General features: G+C 36.9%; 3 protein-coding genes across 5 annotated transcripts; 2 read left to right on the top strand and 1 right to left on the bottom strand.

The window, feature by feature from the left end:
• The first annotated feature begins 207 nt into the window (after positions 1-207).
• LOC120424618 (uncharacterized) lies at positions 208-10,520 on the top strand. Of its 2 annotated transcripts, none has more exons than XR_005606406.2 (2): positions 208-765; positions 10,116-10,520. XR_005606406.2 is itself a non-coding variant. In XM_039588793.2 (2 exons), the coding sequence occupies exons 1-2, from the start codon at positions 7,510-7,512 to the stop codon at positions 10,449-10,451; spliced, it is 390 nt and encodes a 129-aa protein (XP_039444727.1). In that variant the 5' UTR covers positions 6,899-7,509; the 3' UTR covers positions 10,452-10,520. The 2 variants fall into 2 exon arrangements, 1 of the variants encoding a protein (XP_039444727.1); XM_039588793.2 differs by lacking the exon at positions 208-765 and adding an exon at positions 6,899-7,563.
• Positions 872-5,970, bottom strand: LOC120424604 (uncharacterized). Of its 2 annotated transcripts, XM_039588773.2 has the most exons (3): positions 4,584-5,970; positions 4,327-4,523; positions 872-2,082 (listed from the first exon to the last, which is right to left on the bottom strand). In XM_039588773.2, the coding sequence occupies exons 1-3, from the start codon at positions 5,959-5,961 to the stop codon at positions 1,828-1,830; spliced, it is 1,830 nt and encodes a 609-aa protein (XP_039444707.1). In that variant the 5' UTR covers positions 5,962-5,970; the 3' UTR covers positions 872-1,827. The 2 variants fall into 2 exon arrangements, with proteins under 2 accessions (XP_039444707.1, XP_039444699.1); XM_039588765.2 differs by having other exon boundaries at positions 1,317-2,082; positions 4,327-5,970.
• Positions 10,521-11,788: 1,268 nt separating the features above from the next.
• On the top strand, positions 11,789-12,653 carry LOC120424564 (peptide deformylase, mitochondrial-like). Its single transcript, XM_039588736.1, has 2 exons — positions 11,789-12,235; positions 12,295-12,653. Exons 1-2 carry the CDS (start codon positions 11,861-11,863, stop codon positions 12,607-12,609), a joined length of 690 nt encoding a protein of 229 aa, XP_039444670.1. The 5' UTR covers positions 11,789-11,860; the 3' UTR covers positions 12,610-12,653.
• The last annotated feature ends 13,377 nt before the right edge of the window (positions 12,654-26,030 follow it).

Genomic DNA, 26,030 nt, shown 5'->3' with positions numbered 1-26,030 from the left:
CCGAACTTTCGGGTGAGCGGTTAAGTGTTCTACGGTTGCGGAATTTCTTGTTTCGGGTGACGCCGGAGCGGATTGGACGAGAGCTGCTTGGAGGTGCCGGATTTTTCGAGGACGCCGGTTGGAAACGCTCGACGTTTGGGTGTTTTTCCCGGAGGAAGCGGCACGCGGCGATCAGGCGAGGTTCAGAACAAAGGCGGCACGGTGAGCATCAACTTCTGGGACGCCATTTTGTTGGAAGGCACGCGCGTCGTTCTTTTGTTTGGTGATTGCTGATTGGCAAGGTAAGGGCATCTGGGGCAAATTGGTTCCTTGTGCTTTTTCTTTTAAAATAAAATAAAATTCTTTTGGGTAGTATCACCAAAAGAATCCCTGAGTGAATTCATGTGAAAATAATTAACAATTTAACCTTTTTAAGTGTTGCGTGTGCAAGAATTTTGGTTCTGATTAGAACAAAAGTTAAAAAAATCTAAAATTAACATAAATTTCTTTATTTTATTGCAATTTGTGTGTGCTGGCGGGAGATCTTGGCACGAGTAATTCTTGTTTCCAAGTGTCTGGTTGGTTCCAACGTCACAGCCGGTCGGATCGTCCAGGTTGCTGTTTAAGGAGAAAATCTTCAATCGCGGCGGCGGCGGTGGCTGATTGTTCGCTGGAGGACGCTTGTGCTGTGCTGGGACGTACCGGGCACGCGGTAGCGGCCATTTTGCTGTGTGTGTGAGAGGCGTTGTAAGCAAATTTGCTGGCAAAGGCCGGAATAGCAGAGCGGTGAGTTTTTCAAGACTTTTTTTACCCCTGAAACAAGACTAATTGGTCTTCATTGCTTTCTTTTTTTTTATCTATTTATTCCATTAAATTGCATTTTGGGAAAAAGGGCAAAATGAGTATGGCTTCAAGCATTGAGCAATATCGCAAAGGCACGACCTTTGGCGATTGGGCTGATAGGCTGGATTACACCTTCAAAGCTAACAAAGTGGAGGGTGATCTTCAAAAATCTCATTTTATGAATCTTTGCGGGCCATACATTTATTCCCAATTGAAACTTCTCTTCAAGAAGGATGAATTAGATAAAGCTGATTATGCTACCATTGTGGCAAAACTCAAGCTTAAACTTGATCTTACTGAGCCTGACCTTGTACAACGGTTTCGGTTTAGTCAAAGGACTCAACAACCAGACGAAACCGCTGAGGAGTTTGTGCAAGCGGTTAAACTTCAGGCTGAGTTTTGTGGGTTTGAAAATTTCAAAGAAGTTGCAATCATTGACAGAGTTTTGGTAGGACTGAGTGATGCTGTGTTAAAAGTTTAATATTCTTACTCACTCGCGTAAACTTCTTATAAGTTTAAATAGGGATTAGGAAATAGTTTTAAGACTCGGATTTAGGATTAAGTTAAATATCGAATTATACTGTCTCCGTACTCGCTGACGGCTAGATTCGAATCAATCTTTTATTAAATAAAAATGGCTTTTTATACCTGCACGATCTCGCACGATCGTTCCCGATCTCACTCGATCGTTGCGAGTTCATCCCGATCATATTCAATCGGTTTTACCGAACACGGTTAATAATTATTGATAATTTTATCTGGACACTACAAGATCTTCCCTCTAAAGCAAATTCTTTCTAATTTGTATTTGATTTCATATTTATCGAGAATATAAACTTAATTTCATTTCACTGCTTATATACTACACTGTTAACAATATCAGAAAGAAATATAATTTCAAATTCACTTTAATTCAGCGCAAAAATGTATTTTTCATGATGATTGGTTCGACTGTGCATTTCTTAGAACTTGCACCTGAACGCAAAGGTAGATCTGCTAATTGTGTCACAGCTGATTCTCCAATCTGGCCCTCGACCTCGTTCTAACAGGACTGCGGGATTCGTTGTCAACCTTTCTCTGCTTACGATACACCGCGTAATCCCTCGAATGCCCGAGTAATCCTCCATCGTCATCGATTGAGGAGAAGTTGCGTTTGTAACTGTTGGCCGCAAAACACATCTTCGCGGACCCACGTTTGGGAACGTGCAACGCCTTCAGCTGATGTCTGTGCGCCGTAGCCACGTGTCGCCCAATTTGAATCTGGAAGACATTTTTAGACACTTTTTTAATAAACTGCGCTTCGACCCACTTTGGGAAGGTATCGTGACTATTTTTATACAACAGCTTATCCCCTGCCTCAATTTTATCCAATTCATTTGGAGGATCAAGTTTTTCAGTGTCAACGACACATCGTTGTGCTGGAGGTTCAGCCAGATTGTGTTTGTAAGTTTTAGTTGGATTAATCAAATCTAACAAGATCTTTGGTGTATATTTGAAAACTCTTTCAGAAGGAAACAAACCTTCAGAGTTTAAGGAACCATTTCTATAGTTAATTAGAAACAGATTAAGCTTTTCATCCATCTCAAGAGATTTCGTTTTGTTATCAATTAAAAATTTCTTTAGCACATCTTTGACAACTCTCACCATTCTTTCAGCCTGGCCGTTGCTGGCAGGATTGTACGGCGGGCTTTTAAGAACTTTTATGCCTTGTTGTTCCAAAAAACCAGTAAATTCCGTGGAATTAAAAGGTGGGCCACCGTCTGTAACAATTACATCCGGTAAACCAAAGCGTGTGAACATTGCCGCAAATTTCTTGTTAACAAGTCTTGCATTAGTGCCAAAACGCATCCATTCAACTTCCAACCATTTAGTATTGCTGTCAACAATCAATAAGAAAGTATTTCCTTGGAAGAAGAAGAAATCTGCATGCAAACGACTGAACGGTCTTGTGGTAGGAATCCAGGACCCCGAAGCTTCCGGCTTCCTCACAACTTCCATCTGAGAGCAAGATTCACAACTTTTAACAAAGTCTTCAATGTCTGAATTTAAGCCTGGCCAGTAAACTGTCCTTCTGGCTAACTTCTTCATTTTCACCATTCCTCCGTGATTCAGGTGTAATAATTGTAAAATCTTCTCTCTCAAACTGCTTGGAACTACCGCTCGATCTTCTAACAGCAAAACACCATCAATGACTTCCAACTTTTCCCTCTGCGAAGAAAAATCTCTGAACTGATTTGGTATAGTTTTTGGCCAACCGATTGTGACAAAATTCAAAATTTCTTTCAAGAACTTATCGTTCTCTGTTTCTTTAGAAACAAGCGTAAAATCAATCGGAAATTCATTTGTGTAGTTCAGGCTGTTGATGTACTCCTGATCCAAACTAGTTGGCACTTTTTGGTCCAGGGGAAAACGGCTGCAAAAATCTGCGTTCGCCATTTTTGAACCAGGTCGATACTCAATCTCAAAGTCATATATGGACAACTCCAAAATATAACGTTGGATTCTGGTTACAAAAAGAGAATTTTTGCCTTCTTTCCCAAATATGCCAATAAGGGGTTTGTGATCAGTGAATACTTTAAAATTTTGACCAAATAAGAACTTATGGAACTTTTTGATAACACATACCAAAGCCAAAGCTTCTAAATGCAAAATTGGATAACGTTTCTGCGCAGAGTTCAACGAAAAAGATGTGAAGCAAACTGGTTTCTCTGCTCCATTCATTATTTGTGCCAAAACTCCTCCTAAACCATAAGAAGAAGCGTCAGTCACAACTACTAATGGTTTTCTAGGGTCGTAAAAAGTTAGAAGTTTAGCGTTTAGTAGGCAATTTTTACTTTCATTGAAAGCTTCGTCACAGTTTTTTGACCACTCAAATTTGACATTTTTCTGTAAAAGATTGTACAGATGTCGCAATTTTTCTGATAAATTTGGTACAAATTTGTTATAGTAGTTTATTAGTCCCAAATACGCTTTGAGTTCAGTCACGTTCTGTGGAACTTTTGCCTTGGCAATTGTAGAAATTTTCTCAGGTGAGGGTAAAATACCTTTGTCAGAAATAATATGACCAAGATATGGTAAAGATGTCACAAAGAACTTACACTTCTTAAAATTTACAGAAATATTAGCATCGGAGAGCCTTTGCAGGACTTGCTCCAACTTGTCCAAACATTCTTCATAAGTTCTTCCAGCAATAAGAACATCGTCAAGATAACAACACACTCTTTCTAATCCTCTCAGGATCTGGTCCATAATTTGTTGAAATTCTGATGCACTTGGACTTGCACCCTGGGGAAGGCGGTTGTAGGTGTATAAACCTTTAGGTGTGTTAATTACAACAAATTTTCTTGAACGTTGCGACAACTCTAACTGAGTGTAAGCGCCCGTCAAGTCCAAAGAACAAAATATTTGTGAATCAGCCAATGAAGCAAAAACATCTTGAGCAAGGGGTAGAGGATAAGTGTTGGGAATCAGTATTTTATTTAAAGAAACTTTGCAATCTATTACCATGCGTAAATCCCCATCCTTTTTCACAATCGCAATAACTGGCGAAGCCCACTCGCTCGCCTTGATCGGTGTGATCACTCCCTGTCGCTCCAACATGTCCAAATGCTCATTAAATTTGTCTTTGATCTTGTACGGAACTTGATACGCCTTCTTGAAAATTGGTTGTTCTGATTTAAAGGTCAGATCAGCTTGGTACCCTGTAATTGGTTCAGTAAAGTCTTTAGAGAACACTTTGTTGTATTTCAGTTTCAGATTACCTAAAACTGTGTCAGTTGATTTGTAATCCAAATTTCCAATGATATTTGCCGGTAAAAACTGAGTTTTCCAGCCAGGATAGAACATGTCAAGCCAATCTCTGCCTAAAAGTGGTGTAAAGTTCTTCAAACACCTCAAAACAACCAAATTTCCGGTCTCGGTTCGCTTATTCAACCCAATTTCAACAGAAATCTGTCCAAGCACCTCCAAACCCGAACCATTAACCACAACCAAGCGTTTATTGCAAGATTTTAGAGGAATTTCATTGAAATGTTGCTCGTACAAATGTTGGCTAATAACAGCAACTGCTGACCCTGTGTCAACTTCCATTTCCAAAAATTTGTCATGAACTCGAACATCCACTAAACACGGCTCACTTAAGGTCTTCTCATCCCCAATTTTCATGCACTGCATCTCACTTTCATCATCCTCAGAGTTGTTGATTCTGATTCTGTTGAATTTGTCAAAAACCGGTTTAGTTTCAGGAGTATCCTCTTCAACAAAATTCACCCTTTTAACTTGTTTACCCGCGAGCAAATCACAAAAACGCTTAATATGTCCCTTTCTTTTGCAATAATTACAAATCGCATTGTTGTAGTAATTTTGTTCACGGCTGCGGCTGCGATCGTAGCTGTGATTACGATTGTGAGATCTGCGATCGTAATCTCGCCTCTCACGACTCACTTCTCGACCTCTGCGATCCATGTCACGTCCTCTGCGCTCATGACCACGATCACGACTCCTGCTGCGTGAACGATATCTCCCCGAACAAGAATTAACTTTAGGTCCCAATCGCTGATGAACAGCTAGAACACTAGCAGTAGCACCAACATGTTCCACACGATTTTCACCCATTTGTTGAGCCCGTTTTTCAGCCCTCTCCGTGTTGATTACCATCTTTTCAACCTGCGCCAAGCTTAAATCTTCTTCTTCTAGCAGTTTATGTTGCAAACGTTTGTCTTTAATGCCCATAACAAGTTTGTCGCGAAGAGCCTCATCTTTAAATGCATTGAAGTTGCAATCTTCAGCGAGAAGTTTTACTGAGAGTACAAAATTCTCAGAACTTTCATTAAGAAGTTGAAAACGGTTGTAAAAATCAAATCGATACATCATGGCTGGCACAGCTTTATCAAACCTGCCTTTCAGCTGCTTAACAACCTCCTTAAATTCAAGTTTTTCAATTTCTTGCTTAGGAAAAATCAATTTAATTTCATCAAAAACGTCCTCGCCACTCACAGAGATAAACCACGACAACTTATCTGCATCTGAAGCCACCTTGTTGAGTTTGCACATGACTTCAAATCGCTCAACATAATTAGCAAAAGACTTGCCTCGATGGTAATGATCGATAGAACCGATCATGCCGGGAACAGACGACATCTTGGGGCAAAAAAATCAAGTTTTCTACTTACAGTAACCGCAGGAGTGTAACCGTAGCTTTGGCTGAACTCTTGGGTTAATGCTGCTGATGACACGTGTCCGCGCGGTCGGTTGGTGCTTCTCGCCGACCGTGAGCAAATCGTCTGGCCTCGCCGCCCTGATTACTCACTCACGCCTCACTTGCCAAATCTCGCTCCTCTCGCGATCTGGATTAGCGATCCTCACCGCGTCAAGCCTGCTCACCGCCGGATTACCGCGATCTCACGCCGCGAACAAAAGGATGATCGCGAGGATGATCGGCTTGGGACGGCTGGTGCGTGTGTGTGGCTGTGAATAGAACAAAAGATTTGTTACAAAATGGAGTCTGCTAATCACGTGATCGGTATGAAGAGATGGGTTTTCACAAAAATTTCAATATGCGCTTAATCGAGGAATCTCCGTGCAATAGCTGTTTAAGATCGCTAACTACAGACTATCTACGGTTCTCGCAGGTCACTTAATACTCACGTCTGTTCACTCTGGACTAATTAGATCCGTTTGAACCTCTCCGCCTAAAATCTGCAACCACAAATTGCGTTAAACCAAAAATCACTGCACGACGCGTTCCGCGTTTTCAACGTTTTCACTCGTCGCCACTTTTAATATTCTTACTCACTCGCGTAAACTTCTTATAAGTTTAAATAGGGATTAGGAAATAGTTTTAAGACTCGGATTTAGGATTAAGTTAAATATCGAATTATACTGTCTCCGTACTCGCTGACGGCTAGATTCGAATCAATCTTTTATTAAATAAAAATGGCTTTTTATACCTGCACGATCTCGCACGATCGTTCCCGATCTCACTCGATCGTTGCGAGTTCATCCCGATCATATTCAATCGGTTTTACCGAACACGGTTAATAATTATTGATAATTTTATCTGGACACTACAAAAAGAAAATCTTCTGAAGGAGGAAAAGTTGGATTTGGCTAAATTGGACAAGTTTATCACTACATGGAACATTGCTAAGCGCAATGTACATTCGCTTTTCAATCAAAATTCGTGCGCTAATTACAACTACCCTCCTCCGGAGATGATTAACCAAGTGAGAAGACCAGTTCACGAGCGTTTGGGCCATCCCTACAATCAAAGACAACACACACGCACACAAAACAATGTCAATAGACAGGGTAATGGTTTCAATAGAACAAATGGATCGGGCAACAGATCGGGTTACAACAACTACAACAATCACAATCACACACAAAATTCACAAAACACTCAGCGTACAGTTCGATTCCAAGGTGATAATCGTAACAACACACAAAGAAACACAAACTACAGTAACAATAACAGACTAAATGGTCGCAACAACTACAACAACTGGCCTAAGAGGGATTATTCGGAGATGGAATGTGATTACTGTGGGGAGTTAGGTCACATTAGGAGAAAGTGTTTCACACTGAAAAACCTGCAGCGAGATGCGGTGAATTTCATCGAGGCCGCGAGGCCAGGGACCAGTGCAGAAAAGGAGTTGTCGGATCTGATGGGACGCATGAGGACAGCAGATGGTCCTAGGGTGGAGACTTCGGACGATGAAAGCTACTCCGAGTGGAACCCAGGTAGTTTACAATGTATGTGTGTGGAGTCCATTAACAAAATAAGTGAACCTTGTTTGACAAATGTCATAATTGATAATGTTTTCGTCCAAATGGAGATTGATTGTGGATCAACAGTAACAGTGAAGGGAAAAACTCAATATTTCAGACTTTTTGACAAACCTTTGAACAAATGTGATAAACAGCTTTTGGTAGTTAATGGAAATCAACTCAATATTGAGGGAGAGACAGATGTTTGTGTAAAACTGAATGGTTTCAAACATAAGTTGAAATTACTTGTATTAAATTCTGATTTCAAGTTCATTCCGCTTTTTGGCAGGAATTGGATGGATATTTTCTTCCCTCAATGGAGGCAATACTTTTCTAACAATGCGATGATTGATGAACAAATTAACAGTGTGAGTGCGCCAAAGGGTGATGAGTTGATTAAAGAGATTAAACGGGATTTTTCAGATGTTTTTGTGAAAGATTTTTCTACTCCGATTAAGGGTTTATTTACCTACCATCGCTTACCACAGGGGGCTTCTCCTAGTGCGTCAATTTTCCAACACATTATGGATCAAATTTTGGGCGGAATTCCCAATGTGTTCTGTTATTTAGATGATGTTCTGATAGCAGGGCAAACTGTCGATGATTGTCGAGATAAGCTGATAATTGTTTTGAAAAGGCTTGCAAAGGCAAATATTAAGGTAAACTGGGAGAAATGCAAATTTTTTGTTACAGAATTGAAATATTTAGGGCACATTATTACGGACAAAGGTTTATTGACCTGCCCTGACAAAATTTCGACTGTTCAGAGAGCAAAAGTGCCTACAAATGTTAATGAACTAAGATCCTACTTGGGATTAATAAACTACTACAACAGATTTGTGCCAAATATGTCTGCAAAATTGCATTTTTTGTATAACTTGCTAAAGAAAAATACGAGGTTTATTTGGGATCGCGATTGCGACAAAGCCTTTCACGAAAGTAAACAAATGTTGCTTTCGGCAAATATTCTGGAATTTTACGATCCTAATAAGGAAATTGTAGTTGTTTCTGACGCATCAGGCTATGGCCTAGGAGGAGTAATTGCTCATGTGATCGATGGGGTTGAGAAGCCTATTTGTTTTACAACTTTTAGTTTAGATGACGCACAAAAGAAGTATCCTATTCTTCATTTGGAAGCTTTAGCTTTGGTTTGTACCATTAAGAAATTTCATAAATATTTATTTGGACAAGAGTTTATGGCTTACACTGATCACAAGCCATTGCTGGGAATTTTCGGCAAAGAAGGCAAAAATTCAATATTTGTAACCAGACTCCAACGTTATATTTTGGAACTTTCCATTTATAAATTTGAGCTTCGGTACAGGCCGTCTGCTAAGATGGGAAATGCGGATTTTTGTTCGAGGTTTCCTCTAAGTCAGTCGGTGCCTGCCGAATTGGATCAAGATTTCGTTAGGAGCATTAACTTCAGTAAAGATTTCCCATTAGACTTTGTTTTGGTTGCTAAGGCGACAACTGACGATGTTTATTTACAACAAATTTTAAGCTATCTGCGTGATGGTTGGCCGGAAAAGGTGGACAAACGCTTTATGGACGTATTTGCAAATCAGAATGATTTGGAAGAGGTTGAAGGGTGCTTATTGTACCAAGACAGGGTGGTGATACCACGTGGAATGCAAAGCGGGATTTTAAAACTTTTACACGCCAATCACGCAGGGATAGTTAAAATGAAACAATTGGCACGTAGACAAGTTTATTGGTTTGGAATCAACAAAGATATTGAAAAATATGTTTCAACATGCGATATTTGTGGTAGTATGGCAGTGGTGCCAAAAGTTCAAACTACGTCTAATTGGACGCCAACTGCTAGGCCTTTTAGCCGAATTCACATTGATTTCTTCTATTTTTCTCGCCACATTTTTCTTCTGATTGTGGATTCACACACCAAGTGGCTTGAGGTAGAATGGATGAAACAAGGCACGGATTGTGCAAAAGTGTTGAAGAAATTGGTTGCTTATTTTGCAAGATTTGGTCTACCAGACGTTTTGGTATCGGACAATGGTCCTCCATTTAATTCTTCTTACTTTGTGTCATTTCTTGAAAGGCAAGGAATTAAGGTGATGAAAAGTCCACCATACAATCCGCAGAGCAATGGCCAGGCGGAGAGGCTAGTTAGAACAACTAAAGACGTTTTAAAGAAGTTTTTGTTAGATCCGGAGTTGGACAACATTGATTTGGAAGACCAGATTAATCTATTTTTAATAAATTTTAGAAATAATACTTCGACGAGTTCAGGGCAATTTCCCTCAGAGAAAGTTTTCTCATACAAGCCAAAAACAATGTTAGATTTATTAAATCCTAAAAATCATTACAAAAATCATCTAGTCAGTAAACAAACTCCTTGTGATGAGGTACAAGTACCTGAAATATCCAACAAAACGTCGAATGACGAGTTGGACGAACTGATTGCAGGAGATACTATTTGGTATAAAAATCACGACGTTAAATTACCAAATAAGTGGATTTTGGCTACGTACTTAAAGAAATTTTCTAAAAATATTTTCCAGATACAAATTGGAAACGCGGTGCTGATCGCGCAGCGCGGACAGCTTAAACCGCGACGTGAACGCCGGCACGAACATCCAAATTTGATGATGCCGCTCGCAACGCCGGTGACAAATGCGGCGGAAGACTACATGGATGTCGAGATGGGAGAAGATACAGAACTGATGCGGGGCACTGGATGCGGTGAGGGCCCGTTCCGAGGATTCTTGGAACCGGTTCAAACGAAGAGCAGAAGAAGAAAGCGGGATGCCGCTGTGGCGGAGTTGCCAGCGATCTGTCTTCGACGTTCGAAACGTCAGAGAAATCCTAAAATGAACGATGAATTTGTTTATAACTAGTGCATAGCTTTTTCGAACTCAAACTCTTACAATTTTCTTATTAAAATAACTTGTATTTCGAATACTTAATTGAATTGTTAAAATTACTTATTTCTATTAATTAAACACTGTAATAACAAACTGAAAAGCGGAGGACTGAGGTGTACCGCCCTAACGCTTAGGAGTTGTCACGCACACTAACAAAATACTATGTAACGCACCGAACCGTTTTGCCTTAGCAATAAAAACCGAGCAGAAGCTCGATCACTTCTCTTTACACCTCGAACGGAACAAGTACTCTTTTCCTTACCCAATACCACGCCGAAACCTCGCAATACTTAGCCCTCACTCACTTATCAGCTAACCTGTCTGAACGTAAAATGCCGAGGGGACCATCAATGCATTATATTTTCTTAGTAAAATATAAAAAATAAAAGTTACTTAAATTTCTGTTCATAGTAAATTTTTACAAGTCTCCTTAAATCAGTGTTGCGATTATGAGCGCTCATGAGAGCATTTTTCGCTCATTCGTGAGGAGGAGCGCTACGCGAGCTGGCTCACGTTTGCTCGTGCTCATGTTTGCTCATATATTTTATGAGCGAAAAAAATAAAAGGTTTATACATGTACAAGTCAACCATTTAATAAAGCTGAAAAGTTTATTTACCTACCCATTAAAAAACACTATATAAACCATATAACCCTTTCGAGCCTGATGGGTCATATATGACCCAAATATCAAAATTTCCAAAACTAGCCTATAATTTTCGTACGGTCATAAGAATCATTTTCCCATCACCGACTAAAAAAATATTTTTTTGAAAATTCATGCCTGAAAGGGATAAATCTATCTTCTATATATATAAAAAATTTCGACGGTTTTGTTCGAACGTGAATCAGTTCAATACGGGGCATCGGATCGAGGTGCTTTTTGTTGCGTTGGGTTCGTATAAGTCCAAGGAAGGTTTATACGCTAACTAATTGACACTTTGGCCACTCTGGAACCGATTCCGGGGCATCGGCAAATTGTATGGAAAAAGTTACGTAAACTCAAATTTTGATCACAGGAGGCTGAATAAGCAAAAAATCAAAAAAAAAAACGTCAACAAACGAAAAAAAAGGCAGAACGAAGTTTGTCGGGTAAGGCTTGTAGACTATATAAAAAATACAAATATTTGTTGTTCAAAAAATGATAAAATCTTCGGAAATTTTAAAGGTTTCCATGTTCCTGTACTACTCACAGACTCGCATGAATTTTATAGCACCTGCAGATTTAGTGTGATAGAAGTTTGTGAATCGAGGGAGGTGGGGTAAATCAGCTGTTGAGTTCATCGGTTTGTTTTGATTGCGGGTAGGTTCGTACAAAATATGTTTTGCTGCTTAACGCCGCATTTGTTACATAAAACATACTTTTAGCATAGACTCATTCAACATGCTGATCAACCAGATGATTCGCACCTTCTCAACAACCACACATCTTGGTTCCCTCGCCCGATGGTACCAAAAGCTGTGGCGTTCCAAGGTTCCGACTAACGGTCCTCCGTACGCCCACGTAACCCAGGTCGGTGATCCGGTTCTACGCCAGAAGGCCCAGCTCGTCCCACCGGAAGCGGTCACCTCGCCGGAGGTGCGCTTTCTCGTCCAGGCCATGATCGACGTGATGCGAAAGTACAGCTGCGTTGGACTGGCCGCGCCACAAATTGGCATTTCGCTGCGGATTCTGGTGATGGAGTTCAAGGATAAACTCCGGGATGAGTACACTTCTGCGGAGTACAAAATCAAGGAAATGGACACGTTGCCACTGACGGTAGGTCGCCCGACGTTCATGGTAGCGAGTTAAGCTAAGTTGAGCTTCTTTTTTTTTAGGTTTTGATCAATCCGGAACTTAAAGTGACCAACTATGAGAAGAAGAGCTTCACAGAAGCCTGTGCCAGTGTAAAGGGCTTCAGTGCAGAAGTGCCACGGTATTCGGAGGTGCTCCTCAGTGGACTTGATGAGAACGGAAAACGTAAAGAGTTGACACTAAAGGGTTGGAATGCGCGGATAGCTCAGCACGAAATGGACCATCTGGATGGGGTCATCTATACGGATGTTATGGACCGGAAGACGTTTTCATGTTCCTGCTGGCAAGCTGTGAATGCAAACTATGGACGGGTGCAGATTGCGTTTCATAAAAAGTAGATGCTTATTTTGATAGTTTGCAATAAAATGTTGTACTTTGATAATAAACTGGCTGGATTTTATTTATTTTTTGTTTAATAATCTTAGTTATCATTGGAAAGGGTGAACAGGGAGTTCAAAATAATTTCCCAAATTTCGGAAATGTTTATTCAATATTCAATATCACCAGAGTAATGCAACCAACGCAATATTTAAAAAAATATATAATATATAATATATCAAAAACTTATTTCGAAAGATTTTCGATGAAATATTTTATTAAAAAAAAAAAACAAATTCGCATCAGTTTACAAAATTCTAGTAACACCTTTTGGAGCAAAAAATTCGATTTTGCCAAATGATGGGCAGTAAACTTAATGCAATTATTGACTTGTGTGAGCGGGATAAATTATTTACACCAAGGTTACGCCCTTTCGAATAGTTGTCTTTTGAGTAAAATTAGATTTTTATAAGTGGGGGCGGTAATAACCTCAATACAATACATTGTTTTTAAAAAGCTATCCGAGCTTGTTAAAATAACAGAAAAAGGTATTGTCAATGAAAATAGGGATAATAAATACAAGATTAAAACTAATTATTTTTATTTTTAATTTTATTTTGAATTCAAGAGGTAAGGCCGTTTCAAATATTTTTAAAAGTTTATGTAGCCCCCCTCCTTTTTCTAAATCGGCCCGAAAAAGGCCAAACCAAATTTCCAACTTAAACAAAAAATGTAGTCATAATAGAATAAGTAAATGTAGAATATAATACAGTCGACTCTCTGGTTGTCAATATCCAAGGGACCGTCGAGATCATCAGTTTACAGAACGATGCAAAATGAAGACTCGAATGAAAATATGTTTTTCCTGATTCCCAGCTATGGGAGAGAACGATGGCAACGTCACTAAACAAAAACAAACAAATGTCAAACACCCTTCAAAGCTTGATTTCTCAAAAAAAAATGTCTATGCAAGCCATGAGAAAGTGAAATTATTGACAACCAGAAGAGATTTTTAGAGCAAAATGAATTCAAGGGACCGTCGAGGAAGAGATCCTTCAAGCAAGAGAAAATATCGAGGAATGAAGAGAATCGTAGTATGCAGTTTGAAGGGACTGAAAATTTCATCGGTAGATGGAGCAATATTGAAATCGGGAAGATCGACAGCCAGAGAGTCGACTGTAGAAGTCAACAACCGAAAACAAATTGAAATGCATTTCCCTGCGTTTAAATTCACATTTAAATGTTTGGGATCGAGTAAAAATACATTGATCTTTTTTTTGTAAAAATTCCAATGTACCAGTACTGCAAAAAGTTTATTTCCCGCGATTTTTTTCATTAATGCTTAGATGTTTTTAAAAACTAATGATTGCAAAACAACTGGGCAGGTGTAAATATAAGGTCGTAAACGGTGCCCTTCATTCTTGGGACAATGACTGTCAATGATGGTTCTTAACAATATGTAAAATGCTTCTACGAACAACACAAAGAAAACTATTTTTTTATTGATACATTCTGAGGGAAGATTTGGATGTTTTTCTAAATCAAACATGGCCGCCAAATGGCCGATCGGGAATGACACCTTTCAGAGCCTTAAAAAACTTTTTTCATTCAAGTGTTAACACCATGACTTGTGCATTTTTTTGCATTTTCTCATCCAGAATAAAATAAAAATATTTTAAAATTTCGTTTGTTTTGTTACTTTACGTGGTTATTTTTTAAAGCATTACAATGTTCTCAAAGTTGCAAAACAGACAATTACAAAAAATATGTGTTATCGTAAGGGGTTTGCTTTAAACCATCACGAGTTATCGAAACTGTTTTCTGTTTTATTTTGTTTCGTCGTTCGTGTATGCCGCGGGCGACGGCCATGATCGACAACGACGAACACTTCAAAACTTTTTTTTTTCGTAAAATCGCGATAATTCGAGATGGTTTCAAGCAAACCACTTATGGGAAATATACCCATTTTAAGCCTAATAAGCGGTCGTAATTGAATGATGCTGGATAATCTGGAGTTGAAATCTACTAAAACCAAATACACCAACGAGTAGAGCAACTTTTTGTGAACATTTCTGTTTATTTTCACTTTTACTAAAAGTTATGCTATTCCTTTTACAAGCCACGTCCATTTTCCTATTTTCAGCTTAGTTCTTTTTTCTTCCAGCGCTCTTTTGGGTCTGCTTAGTGCTGCCAAAATTGATGAAATTTTAAGCGAACACTCACGAAAAGTAGCATTTATAGAGAAAATTTCCTGGCATCACTGGCTCACTCCAACAGGCGCTGCTGGTGGTTTGGTGACCACCCTTTGTTCTTTATTTGCCTTCACTTCTCACTCGTTTTTTTTCAGCCTTCGATTGGAATGGGTCGTCAAAATTCAAACGTCAAAAGACTTAGCGCGTTTGTTTTTTTGATGGTGCTTGCTAATTATTTACATGTTTCGGGATTATTTTTCAAGTGAGTGACTTATTAATGTTCAAAAGAACATGTTGCCGGTAGTTGGAAGAAATTTCATATCTTAAACGCTTTGAAATCGTTGGCGCAAGTGAAAAGATATTGATGGCGACTTTCGTTAAGCAGTTAACCTCTCATCTTGCGTGTGGATGTGTGTGCCACCAAAATGATGAGAAATGGTCTCGCAAAATATAAATTATGATCAAAAGTGCATTAAATTTGATCTTTTTGGCCATTAAACGGCATAAATTTGCGTGCTTACTTGAGGTGGTGCTGTTGCTGGTAAGTTAATAGCCTAAATAGTATTTTTGGAGCTTTAATCGAGCATCAAACTCTTCATATGATGAAGACAGGTGTTTGATTAGTAAGGGTATATTTCCCCTATGTTTACACATCATCATTTTTCTTTCAATCATTTTTTTTTTTTAGAAAATAATATCTATATGTTTATAAATGGTAACGGAATTTTGTCAAAACATCAAATTAAAAAAACCGTTTCATATTTTATTGTAATATATTTTCCGTAATTTTACTGTTAAACATACTGATACAATTTGTTGTTTTTTTTACTTCTTCTCCTTGTTTGTTTATCAACTACGCCCTTTTTTCCTGTGTTTAAACTCTAATAAGCATCATCAGTTGATTTTCCGTTCTTCTGTCCTCCTTCCGATCGACTGGTTATACTGTTCTTGTTTAGTTTGAATTTGTTTCCTTATTTGTTTTTTTTTTGTTTGTTAAGTATATCTTGCTCACCTTACTTACGAGTAACATTTTAAACTATATAATAATTGTAATATTCGTGTGTGTATGTTTTTTTTGATGACTTTTACACCTATAATACTCAAAGGGGATGGGGGGCACAAACAAAAACGTGAATAGTTTTCGATAGTTTTTAAAGGGGGTTCTTTTTTCGAGAAACATAAAAGTTTGCAAATTTCGACGCTTTTTTGATTTTTGCCTTTTTCTGTCCTCATTGATTTTTGTGGGCGTGTTTTTTTCCATACAAAATATCCAAATATATGACGTTTTCTCTTTCTCTGTCTTTCAACGTGTGCTAATAATTTGCGCTCTGACTGCGTTTGTTTTGTTCAATTTATTTGTTGCTGCTCTGGTTGTATTTCCTGACCTTTTTTTGTTCGACTCCGTTATTTCCGTTTGTTTGTGGTTTTTGTGTGTTTTAATATTAATGAGGTAGTTATTTGTTCAAAAGTATTTCCATTTTGTGTGTTTTTTTGTTGCTTTCTCTCTGTTTGTTGTGTACGGCGTTTTGTAGAAATGTTCCTGTTAATAAATTTATGCAAATTTTTGGTTTGTTCTATTTTGACTTTTTGGGGTTCGATTATTGTGTTGTATTTTTTGTAGTTTTACCTTCCAAATCTGTGGTCCTCTTTGCTGTCATTCTTCCTCCATTCGTGATTGTTGATTCAAAACCATGAGCTTTGAAATTACGTGTTTTTTAAAATAATGAATTAAATAAACAAAGTTGTTTTGAGGGAAAACTTTAAACATTACACGAATATTTGTTATAAAAGGTTTAACAAATTTATTCACTCACTTACCAAAAAGTGAGAGACAATAATTGGAACTGTTTGTGAGAGTGAAGAAACCTATTCAGAAGCGATATTAGAATTACGGTCCAGTTTTGCACTACCGACTAGACTCCTCTTCCATTTTACTTTCTGATTCATTCTCTGTGTTCACTTTCCTAATCCTTAGTACGAAACAACACCTACTACGAAAATTCATACTCTTCCCGGAGGGGGTTGACACCCTGTCCCAGATCTCAGGATCACTATTTACAACGGATCCCCGCAAGAAGCACATGGGACGAGAGATTTGAATTTGAGTTACATTAAGCTATTTGGTTTAACTTTTCTGTTTTCTTTTCATATGTATTTGATTTTTTCATATTTTTGCCACATTCCTTTAGTTTACTTTCAGTTAAGTAAATAATTTATCTAGTTTCCACCGAATATTTTTTTGTGTGTTTTTGTTAGTATATCGAAGAAGTTTTACTTGCGATCTCATCGTTTCTTTTATACCTTTCCATTAGCTTGCTCGTTTTTTTCGCTATCCTCCGGCAAATTCTAATATCGGTAACCGCAATTAAAATCGTTTTTATTTTGTTAATTTATGATACTCAACACTACTACTTTCTGCACAGGATAAGTGATAATAGCTGATGACTTAAAGACTTGTGATAATCTCTGCTACACGTTAAATGATTATAGGTACGATAAATTTGCTCTGATTTTATCCCATATTTCCATAAATTACACCATTCATCATACTTTCTCTATAACTCCGCTCGATTTAGTACGCTCCAGCTACCAAATTTTCGTTCTCGTTCTCTGCCTGCCCCAATTCCACAAATAGGCACTGTTGAACTGTTTTTCTTGCTGCCCAACACCTGACTTTGTTGTGCAAATTTATTGTGCTTCCGGTTAAAATACGTGATTCGACCCTTTCCCTGATGTTTGTAAAAGTGGTAAAGCTCAATTTTCATCAAATAGTTTAGTGTTCGTATCCTAGCTATCAACAAACGTAAAAGAAATCGCTCTTTTAGAATTTATTAAAGATTTCGAAACTTCTGAAACACCCTGCGTTCCCATCAAATCGTTCTAACTTAATGGTTTGATGGAGACGCACGATAGTTCAACTGTTCAAAATCTCAAATTGTACTTCAAAAATACGTTCTAACAATATATATTCAGCATTTCTGTGATGTTCATCGATAAATAGCTATCAAAAACTATAGAATTTGTGTTAAAACTTGCTTACCCACAGCTACAACTACGATTTTTTGTTAAGTCTTTTCTTGCCCCCAGATTTTCGTCGTAACTGAACAAAAACAACCGAAAAAAAGTTTAGGGACACACTGTACAAGTCTTCCGAGTAATGATGCGATGCGGTTGTGTTACACTCTCTATACGATTTGTGTGTTTACTCTTATTAATAGGCATATTCTTGATTGGTAAAGTCATTATTCTCTGTTTATTGGAAAGTTTCTTTCTTTTCCGTCTGCCTCTTTTCAATAGTTTATTTCTGCACATCTGGCGTCCTCTAGTTTTACTCTACTGTTATTCTTTCTGTATTTTTTTCTGATTTTCCCTTGTTTATTTCAGTATCGTTATATCACCTAAATTTTACTCACTGTTACACACTTATCGTTTACGGCGGTATTGCGAATCGTCACCACATGACTAACCCCTTTTTTAGAAAACTAATAAAATCGGTCATCTACCTCTGTTCCTCGAATTTTCTTATGGCTTACTATTCGACATTGATAATTTTTGGTAGGAGGTGTAGCTTAGCTCGGTGTTCGATTTTCACGCTGTTTGTCGACATTCGCATGTTGGAAATGATTGGAAAACGGTGACATTTTAGTTAGGTTATTTGAAAGAAAAGAATAAGCTGTCTCCATCGTTGAGCATAACATGAATATCTAGACAAAACATTAATTTAGACAATTGTTTCCCTTTTTTTTTATTGTGTTTTAATTAGATAACAAGCTTTGATTATTAAGATCAAATTCAAAATTAATGCAAGAGCAATGCGTAAATAACACAAATTGGCAAAAAAAATGTCCATGATGTCCGCTTTACAACTCTCAACTTTGTAAAACATTATTAATGTGTAAGGAATACAAATGACCGATTCTTAGCGAAGCTACACCAAAATGTCACATTTTTCAATTTTCAATGTGGTTTTTAATATGCAAAAAATCATTTTAATTATGATTCAATAATTTCAATGTGCTTTAAATGCGTTTTCTTACCTTAAAAGCCAAGAATATTGACCAAATATGGTCTGCAAGCCATTGAACGGGAGAGGAGTTTTTTCATAAATCTGCTCCTTTCGTTGTCCCGTCACGAAAAGAAATGGCTGGCAAAAACTCAAATTTCAACCAATTCTTTCAGTTCAAGGAGCAAAAGATTCGTTTTTTAATTTGTAATAATGTGTAGAAGAGCAAAAATTTTTAAAAATCAAACTGGCAAAACTGTAGCGATTTTTGTAGTGTGCTTTTTAAAAGTCCAGTTTTACGATGTTGTCCCGTCACGCTACATTTTTATTTCAGGGGAAGAGGAAGGTACTATATGGTTAATTCTGCTTGATATTTCTTTGTAGGAAAATCAATTATCTTTCCAAATATGTAATAACATTGGGGGGTTTCTTATTTTATTTTGCCACTACAGCCAAAATGCTAAAAAAAATTGGGATTTTTTTGAAAAGGAGCCGAAGAATCGGTCAAATGCAAATACAAGTATAACTTTTCAGCACTCAAATGAGTGCTATTACGAGTTTTTCAGCGGATAGTTTTGATGAAGACAAAAATGCCATTTATTCACTAAAAAATTCTTTGAGACTTTGGACAAAGATTATTTTTTGATTTGAATGAAACTTTGTGTGTACTTTTTCTATGATCAAAGAATTTATTTTGCATCATGAGTTCGTCCAAACAATTTTGGCAACCATCCATATGAAGGCTATTAAATTATTCAAAATATCTAAAATATTCAATAACTCCCCAGAAAACCAACCCATGGTCGATTTTATTACCTTATTTTCAGATGTTAAATCAAGTTTACAATCGAAAAGAACATAGATTTCAATATCGTGTATCGTTTTCAAGTTAAAGCCACTGCAATTCCCTACGAAAACAGCATGATTCGAAAAAAAATCTCCGATCGGGCTCAAAATCATTCCGGGCGTTCCTTGACCCGTATTTTTTTTGTTTGGCTATTAGGATGACCTATGCCGTGTTAGGGTGGTTCAAAATATGGATTTTTTTGTCGTTATTTTCAAAACCCACATTTTTCAAAAATCATAACTTCGTGCCATTTCAACCGATTTTAGCTGTCTTGAACGCAAATGAAAGGTTATAAGGTAGATAGGCTTTTGAGGAAAAATAGTTTGATGTTTCAAAAATCTCAATCAAAAACTTAAAATATTGTTTTGAAGACCACGGGACTAAAGAGCCATTGTCTGAAAATATTTTTATCGGATTCCTCGGGAAATTTTAAATAACATAACAGGTAAACTTATGTTTTCAGTATTCCGAAATAAGATTTTTTAAACATAAAAACTGGGTTTTCGACGCGCCTAGCGTAAAAATAACGAAAACGAGAAAAAATATCGTTTTTTACTAAAGGGACCAACCATAAACCACGTGGACACTTTTTTTAATCCCTAACCCTTCTTCATTTTTTCAATGATCACGAATTCAAGCTCCTTTTTTCGATATCTCGTGACGGAGGGGTGGTACGGCCACTTTCATTTTTGAACAATCGAAAAAAGACATGTTTTTCAATAATTTACAGCCTGAAATGGTGATGGTTTCAAAATTTGTTGTAAAACGGACTAGTACGTAAAATTGGACCGAGCAGCAGACTTGGGCCAAACATTCAATATTACGCCTATTTAAAATGTTAAACACATAGATTTTTCACCGAATTCAGCAAAGTTTACCGAATTTTCAACTGCTGAACTGTTCGGTAAACGGATTATTACCAAATTCGGTAAAAACTTATCGAAATTCGGTAATAAAGTTCATTATTGTTCATCGTACAATTGAAATTCGGTTAAATTTTGTTCATTTTGACAGATGGTTTACCGAGTTTTCAACTACCGAATTCGGTAAAAAAAATCTAAGTGTGTAGTCTTAATTCCAAAATATTCAAAATATTTTTTTCGGAAGCATCATAAAAATTCATAAATGTTTAATTTTTCAACAATTGGAAAAAAATTGAGTTTTACTTAAGTCCGGAAGATTGTAAAAAGGGTGGTGTGTTTTGTAAGAATGTTATGCATTTTTAGAAACATTGAGGATCTGACAACCCTATCAAAAGTTATGAGGTGTTCATTATACACTTTTTTGAAGCAGATTCTCAGATATTTGGATGAAAATAATGTCCTTATCAATCTTGCGACCCATCGTTAGATGTGTAATCAAAAGACCTTTCCAATGAGTGCAATAGGATGAAAATCTGACAACCCTATCAAGAGTATATTAATGTGAGAAAGGCTGGTACCACCTTAAGGTGGATTAAGCAAGGTTTTTTCGAAAAATCATGACTCGGCGGCAAAGTGTTTACTTTTCGAATATTTACGTAAAGTAATTACAAAAAGTTATCGAATATTTACGTTTTTTCTTTGTATGGACAACTGTCAAAATTGTATTGAGCCTTGTAAAGGTGAACCAATGACACAAAATAGTTTCTTTGGTCATTGGAAAGAACTCCACAAAGTTTGAGCCAAATTAAACAAAACAAAAAATAAAAATGGTCAAAATCGACTGATTTCGTAGAGAATTGCTCAAATACAGATCGAGGAATCTACTGGTGCTATGTTGTGGCTGGGCCAGATCTCGGAATTGGGCCGCCAGGAGCTATGACGTTCTGAAATTCCCGGGATTGAAATAAGCTGTATCAGCTTTTTCTAAGTCCGATACAAACTTAACTTTCCCATAATTTCGCTGCCGGCCAGCGGGTATTGGAGTGTTAGCACACACAAAAAAAGTAATTTAAGAGTGATTGATTGCTTGTGCAATTCTGTCGATTGGAGCATGTTCAGGGAGCTCAAATCTTTCATACCTCTACGAAACTGACATCATCTTCAAAAATATCGAATTGTGGAATCATTTGGAAAGTACCGTCAGTGGGGGAGACTTTGGGTCAAAATTTTTTCCCAAAATATGGTGTAATTTGATGGACTCTACCTTAAATGGCAATCGTTTGAAAATTGACCCAATCTCACCCCTTTGAGGGGGTGACATTGGGTCAAATGAAACTAAAATGATGCTCAAATACAAAAAAAAACGAAGTTGACGTTATAGCTGTCGGCCACCATTGCTAGTACCAACCACTAGTGTCTTCCTTTTTATCTACAAGGACTTCGCCGCCCTGGGCTCCTAAGTGTATGAAAGTATGGCACGGAGCGACGGCGCCGAATACCCATATTTACACAAAGAATTTTAGAGCGCCCACCGCGGGATTCGAACCGGCGACCTCTGGATTGTGAGTCCAGTGCGCGGTCCGATTGATCCACACGGGCGGGACAAATGCTCAAATACAAAGATATAGTAAAACCAAGTCATCCAACAGTGTTTCTTGTTCGAGGGAATCGTATTGACATGCTAAAATATTTGAAGTAGAGATTTTCAAACATTAGGGTACTTTTCGATCAATTCCAACAAAAAATTTAAAAAGTTGATTTTTCGAGAGGTCATTTTTGGCCAAAAACGTACCTCAACTTTAGACAGCTGCTAAAATGACAGGATTTGTTCTAGGAACGAGATTTTTTCAGAAAAGTCATCTTAAGATGTCCCTTGCACAACCCTTTTAACAGAATTTAGTTTCATTGAAAAGTACCTGAAAAATTTTAAAATCCTTAAAAAAATACTTTGACCCAATCTCACCCCCAGACCCAATGTCACCCCCACTGACGGTATTCTATTGTTTATAATTCAAAACCAGTTGTCATGAATCCTTACCTTTTGTGGAACCAGTGGGAACCTTATCGCCAAACAAAAATTGCAAATCAAGATCAAGAAGACATGACACGAACTGATGAAATAAACGAAACCAAACAAACCAACAAGATAGAGAAGACAGGAAAAAAATGGGAGATGTGACTTGTGTGGAAATAATAAAACCAAAATAAAACAAACGCAATGTTTTGAATATTTTCAGCACTTGTATTATTGTGTATACCATATTAAAAGCTATGCATCGAGTTTAGAAATAATTACAGTTGTAACATTTACTACAAGAGAAAAAAAAACTTATGCTCGAAATCTTACGAAACCTAAAATATTTTACACTAGATGGGGGAGACGTCGTGTACAACTAGTTGTTGGGAAAAGTTTATGAAGAAAAATTAAAATAAAAAAAAACGAATAAATCTAAACGTAAGGAAGAAGCACTAATAAAAATTGCATTTAGGAAGAAGGTAATTAAGTGTGTATGAAACATTCACACACCTTATTTCGCTCTCTCGCGTCGATTATCTACATTACATGTAAAGAAATGTTTTGTGTTTTTTCACTTTTTTTACCTAAAATAATTAAACTATACCGTTTTTGTTCGAAACGTTTCACTCTTCTAAATTTCCGTGTGGCGGCGGGTGGGACAAATTTTGCTTGTTTTTGTTATTTTTGCGTAATACAGCTAACTTAAATAATAACTTGCTTTCAGACGAACCAAAAGTTGAAGAATTCTTCATTTTTTTCACTTTCTGTAAAGAAAAAATAATTATGCACACGTTGCGTGTAAATTGTATACATTTTCCTTTTAAAAAATTTTTCTTGCTCAGAAAGAAGCGGTTCGAAAAATTAATTTAATTCAATTTGTTAAATTTTCATACAATAAAAATTTTGATCAGTCCAAAGGTTCAGAGTGATATTTTCCCTTCCTCAACGTTTCTAACCTTTCAATTTGAAGGTTTTTTAAGGGAAAAAGGGTTTATTTAGCGAGTGCCTGCACTCGCGATGTGTTTTAAATGATGATTTTTCTTTGCTGAAATTTGTTCCGTTTGAATGGCAGTTGATTTCACTTTTGTTTTTTGTCTAGATATTTATTTGAGCTAATTTCGATGGAGACGCCTGATAAATTAAACGTGTGCACTTGTTTGCGTGTGTTGTGTGTGTGAGTTTGTATTGGTTTCATTGTACTAAACGCCTCGCTTTGTGTCTATTGTTGTATGGCAGTGTTGTCAAAATCATTGTTTTTGTTTTTTTTCGACTCCAAAAACGAGTAAAATTCTTGCAGTTGGACAAAATGCTGCGAAAAACACTGAACAAAAATCGCACAACAAATTTATAAGTTATTCTGCCCCCATTCTCAAACCACGATCGCTTCCATTTACCTCCTAAGGTGGTGTTTACGCCACTTAAGTGTGTATTTGTGTTAGTGTGTGTTGCGTGCGTGTGAAATTGCTGTCTTTAAACACTTAATCAGTCATTGGTTTTGGCAGTGATCTTTTCCTTCGACAGAAAAAATGAACTTAATTCTTTCTCCTCACTTTCTCGCTAATACAAAATCGTAATTTAGTTACACGGAAAAAATGTGACATGAATAATGTGAAATAACCTATCTTTACGCGCTCACCTTTAATTACACCGTTTTGTTCTCTTGTTCTTGCCACCGATTCGCTAACGTTTCAAAAATGCTCTAACACTAGTTTTTCTTGTTTTGTTTACTTTTTGCTTTAAGATAGACACCTAGGTTTTGTTTGCAATTCACGATTTCACGGATTTTTTTTAAATGTGTGTTTGTGTGTGAGTTTGGGACACCCAAGAGGATAGGAAACAGTAAACCTACCCCGAAAAACAGAGTAGGAGCAGGAGAGAAAGACATCCTTGGGGTTAGTGGTAGAAACATGATTTTTGTTCTGTTTGCAGATTTGGTTGACTCTTTTTTTCAGTGTGTTTTTATGTTTTTGGTTGTGCAAGTGGATGCCACTTCGTTACTACCTGTTGCTATGTACTATCTTGTGTTTTTCTTCGATTTTTTGGGTTTGCAGAGCGCTTACTTGGATTTTAATTGTTCTGTACAACACTAGAGAAGCGACATCTACTGGCTGTTTGATTCCATGTTGGATTTCGTAAACGGGTTTGCTTTAGACAACTATTTACAGTTTTATTTTCATATTTTCGAATCAAAACGGTCGTTCTGTTTGTATGTACACAGTTTTACATGGATTGGATTCTTTTTGGGCAGTTTGCAGACAAAGTGTGACACAAAGGTTGAAAATAACAAAAAATACGACTAGCGTGGTAAAAACTTTCGGTCGAGAAAGAGAGTTTGATGTTTTTGTTTGTTTGTATGCGCACAAGTCATGGTAACACGCGGTTAAGTGTGTGTGTTTATTTCTTATGTTGTTTGAATTTAACCTAAAACTGACTGGATTTGATTTTACGCGAATTTCGAGCGGTTCAGTAGAACAATACTAGTGTTTTAGGGCCATTTAGGTTGGGGCTTTTCAATTTTGGTATCTTCCTAAAAATGGTCAGTCTTAAATCACTATTGCATTTATTTTATTTTATTTTTTGATTTGTTGAACCTACTTGTTGGTTGTTTTCAGTTGTAGAAAAAATAAGTTTTTATGTTTCTTGTTGAACAGTTAAAACAGATTAACAGATTGTTTTTAACATCAGATCTAACTAAAAAAAATATCTTGGAAAGCTCTGCTCCAAAGGTGTGATCAATTTTAAATATTCCTTCAATTTTTTTTTTATAAATCTTCTTATAAACTAAAACCAATCAAAAATTGACAAGACAACATTTTTTCGATGGATCAACTATGGTCCCCTTAAGAGATGTCAACTAGGACCTTGGATTTTAAAATCCATTTCTCGACTTTTTTTTGATTAGGTCCTATAAACATATGAAAGACAATAGCTTATAGGACCTTTTCAAAAAAAACTCTGGATTTTAGATTCTTTGCGGTCGTACTAAGGGTCATTATATTCAGAAAAATAAGTTTTAACGTTGCGAACAATAATATCACAAATTTAAGCTTAATTTTAGGACCCAATTATTGGGAGATTTCTTCAGGAATTAAAACTTATTTGTAAATTGATTCTATTCTGTTCAAAAAAAGTTGAAAATATTCGTTCATTTGAACAAAAAATAAGATTACCTACATTTTGTTTTCAAACACCAAACTGGCGCTTTGCTGCAATGGAATCATCACAAATCAAACTATGTCAGACCAGCCCAAGGCATATAGTTGGTCAAGGTGAGGTGGATTTTCGAGCTGTAAAAAAATGGTTAGCACTTAATTTTGTATCAAAAATATCAGAAAAGTTTTTTTTTCTGTGGGGTTCTGTATTGAAAGCGCTTTTAGATTAATTTTATGTTTGAACAAATAATTTCGTTTTAAAAGCAATTTTTGATCCAGTTGGGCATGTCTAACAACCTTACAGAAAAGAATCTGGTGATATTTGCCGAAAAATTATAAAATTTTCACTATTCTGAAAATCTCTGAA

This window comes from Culex pipiens, chromosome 2, assembly GCF_016801865.2.
Source record: "Culex pipiens pallens isolate TS chromosome 2, TS_CPP_V2, whole genome shotgun sequence".
NCBI lineage: Eukaryota > Metazoa > Arthropoda > Insecta > Diptera > Culicidae > Culex > Culex pipiens.
The sequence above is the reverse complement of the archived record's forward strand: the minus strand, read 5'-3'. Positions and strand labels throughout refer to the sequence as shown.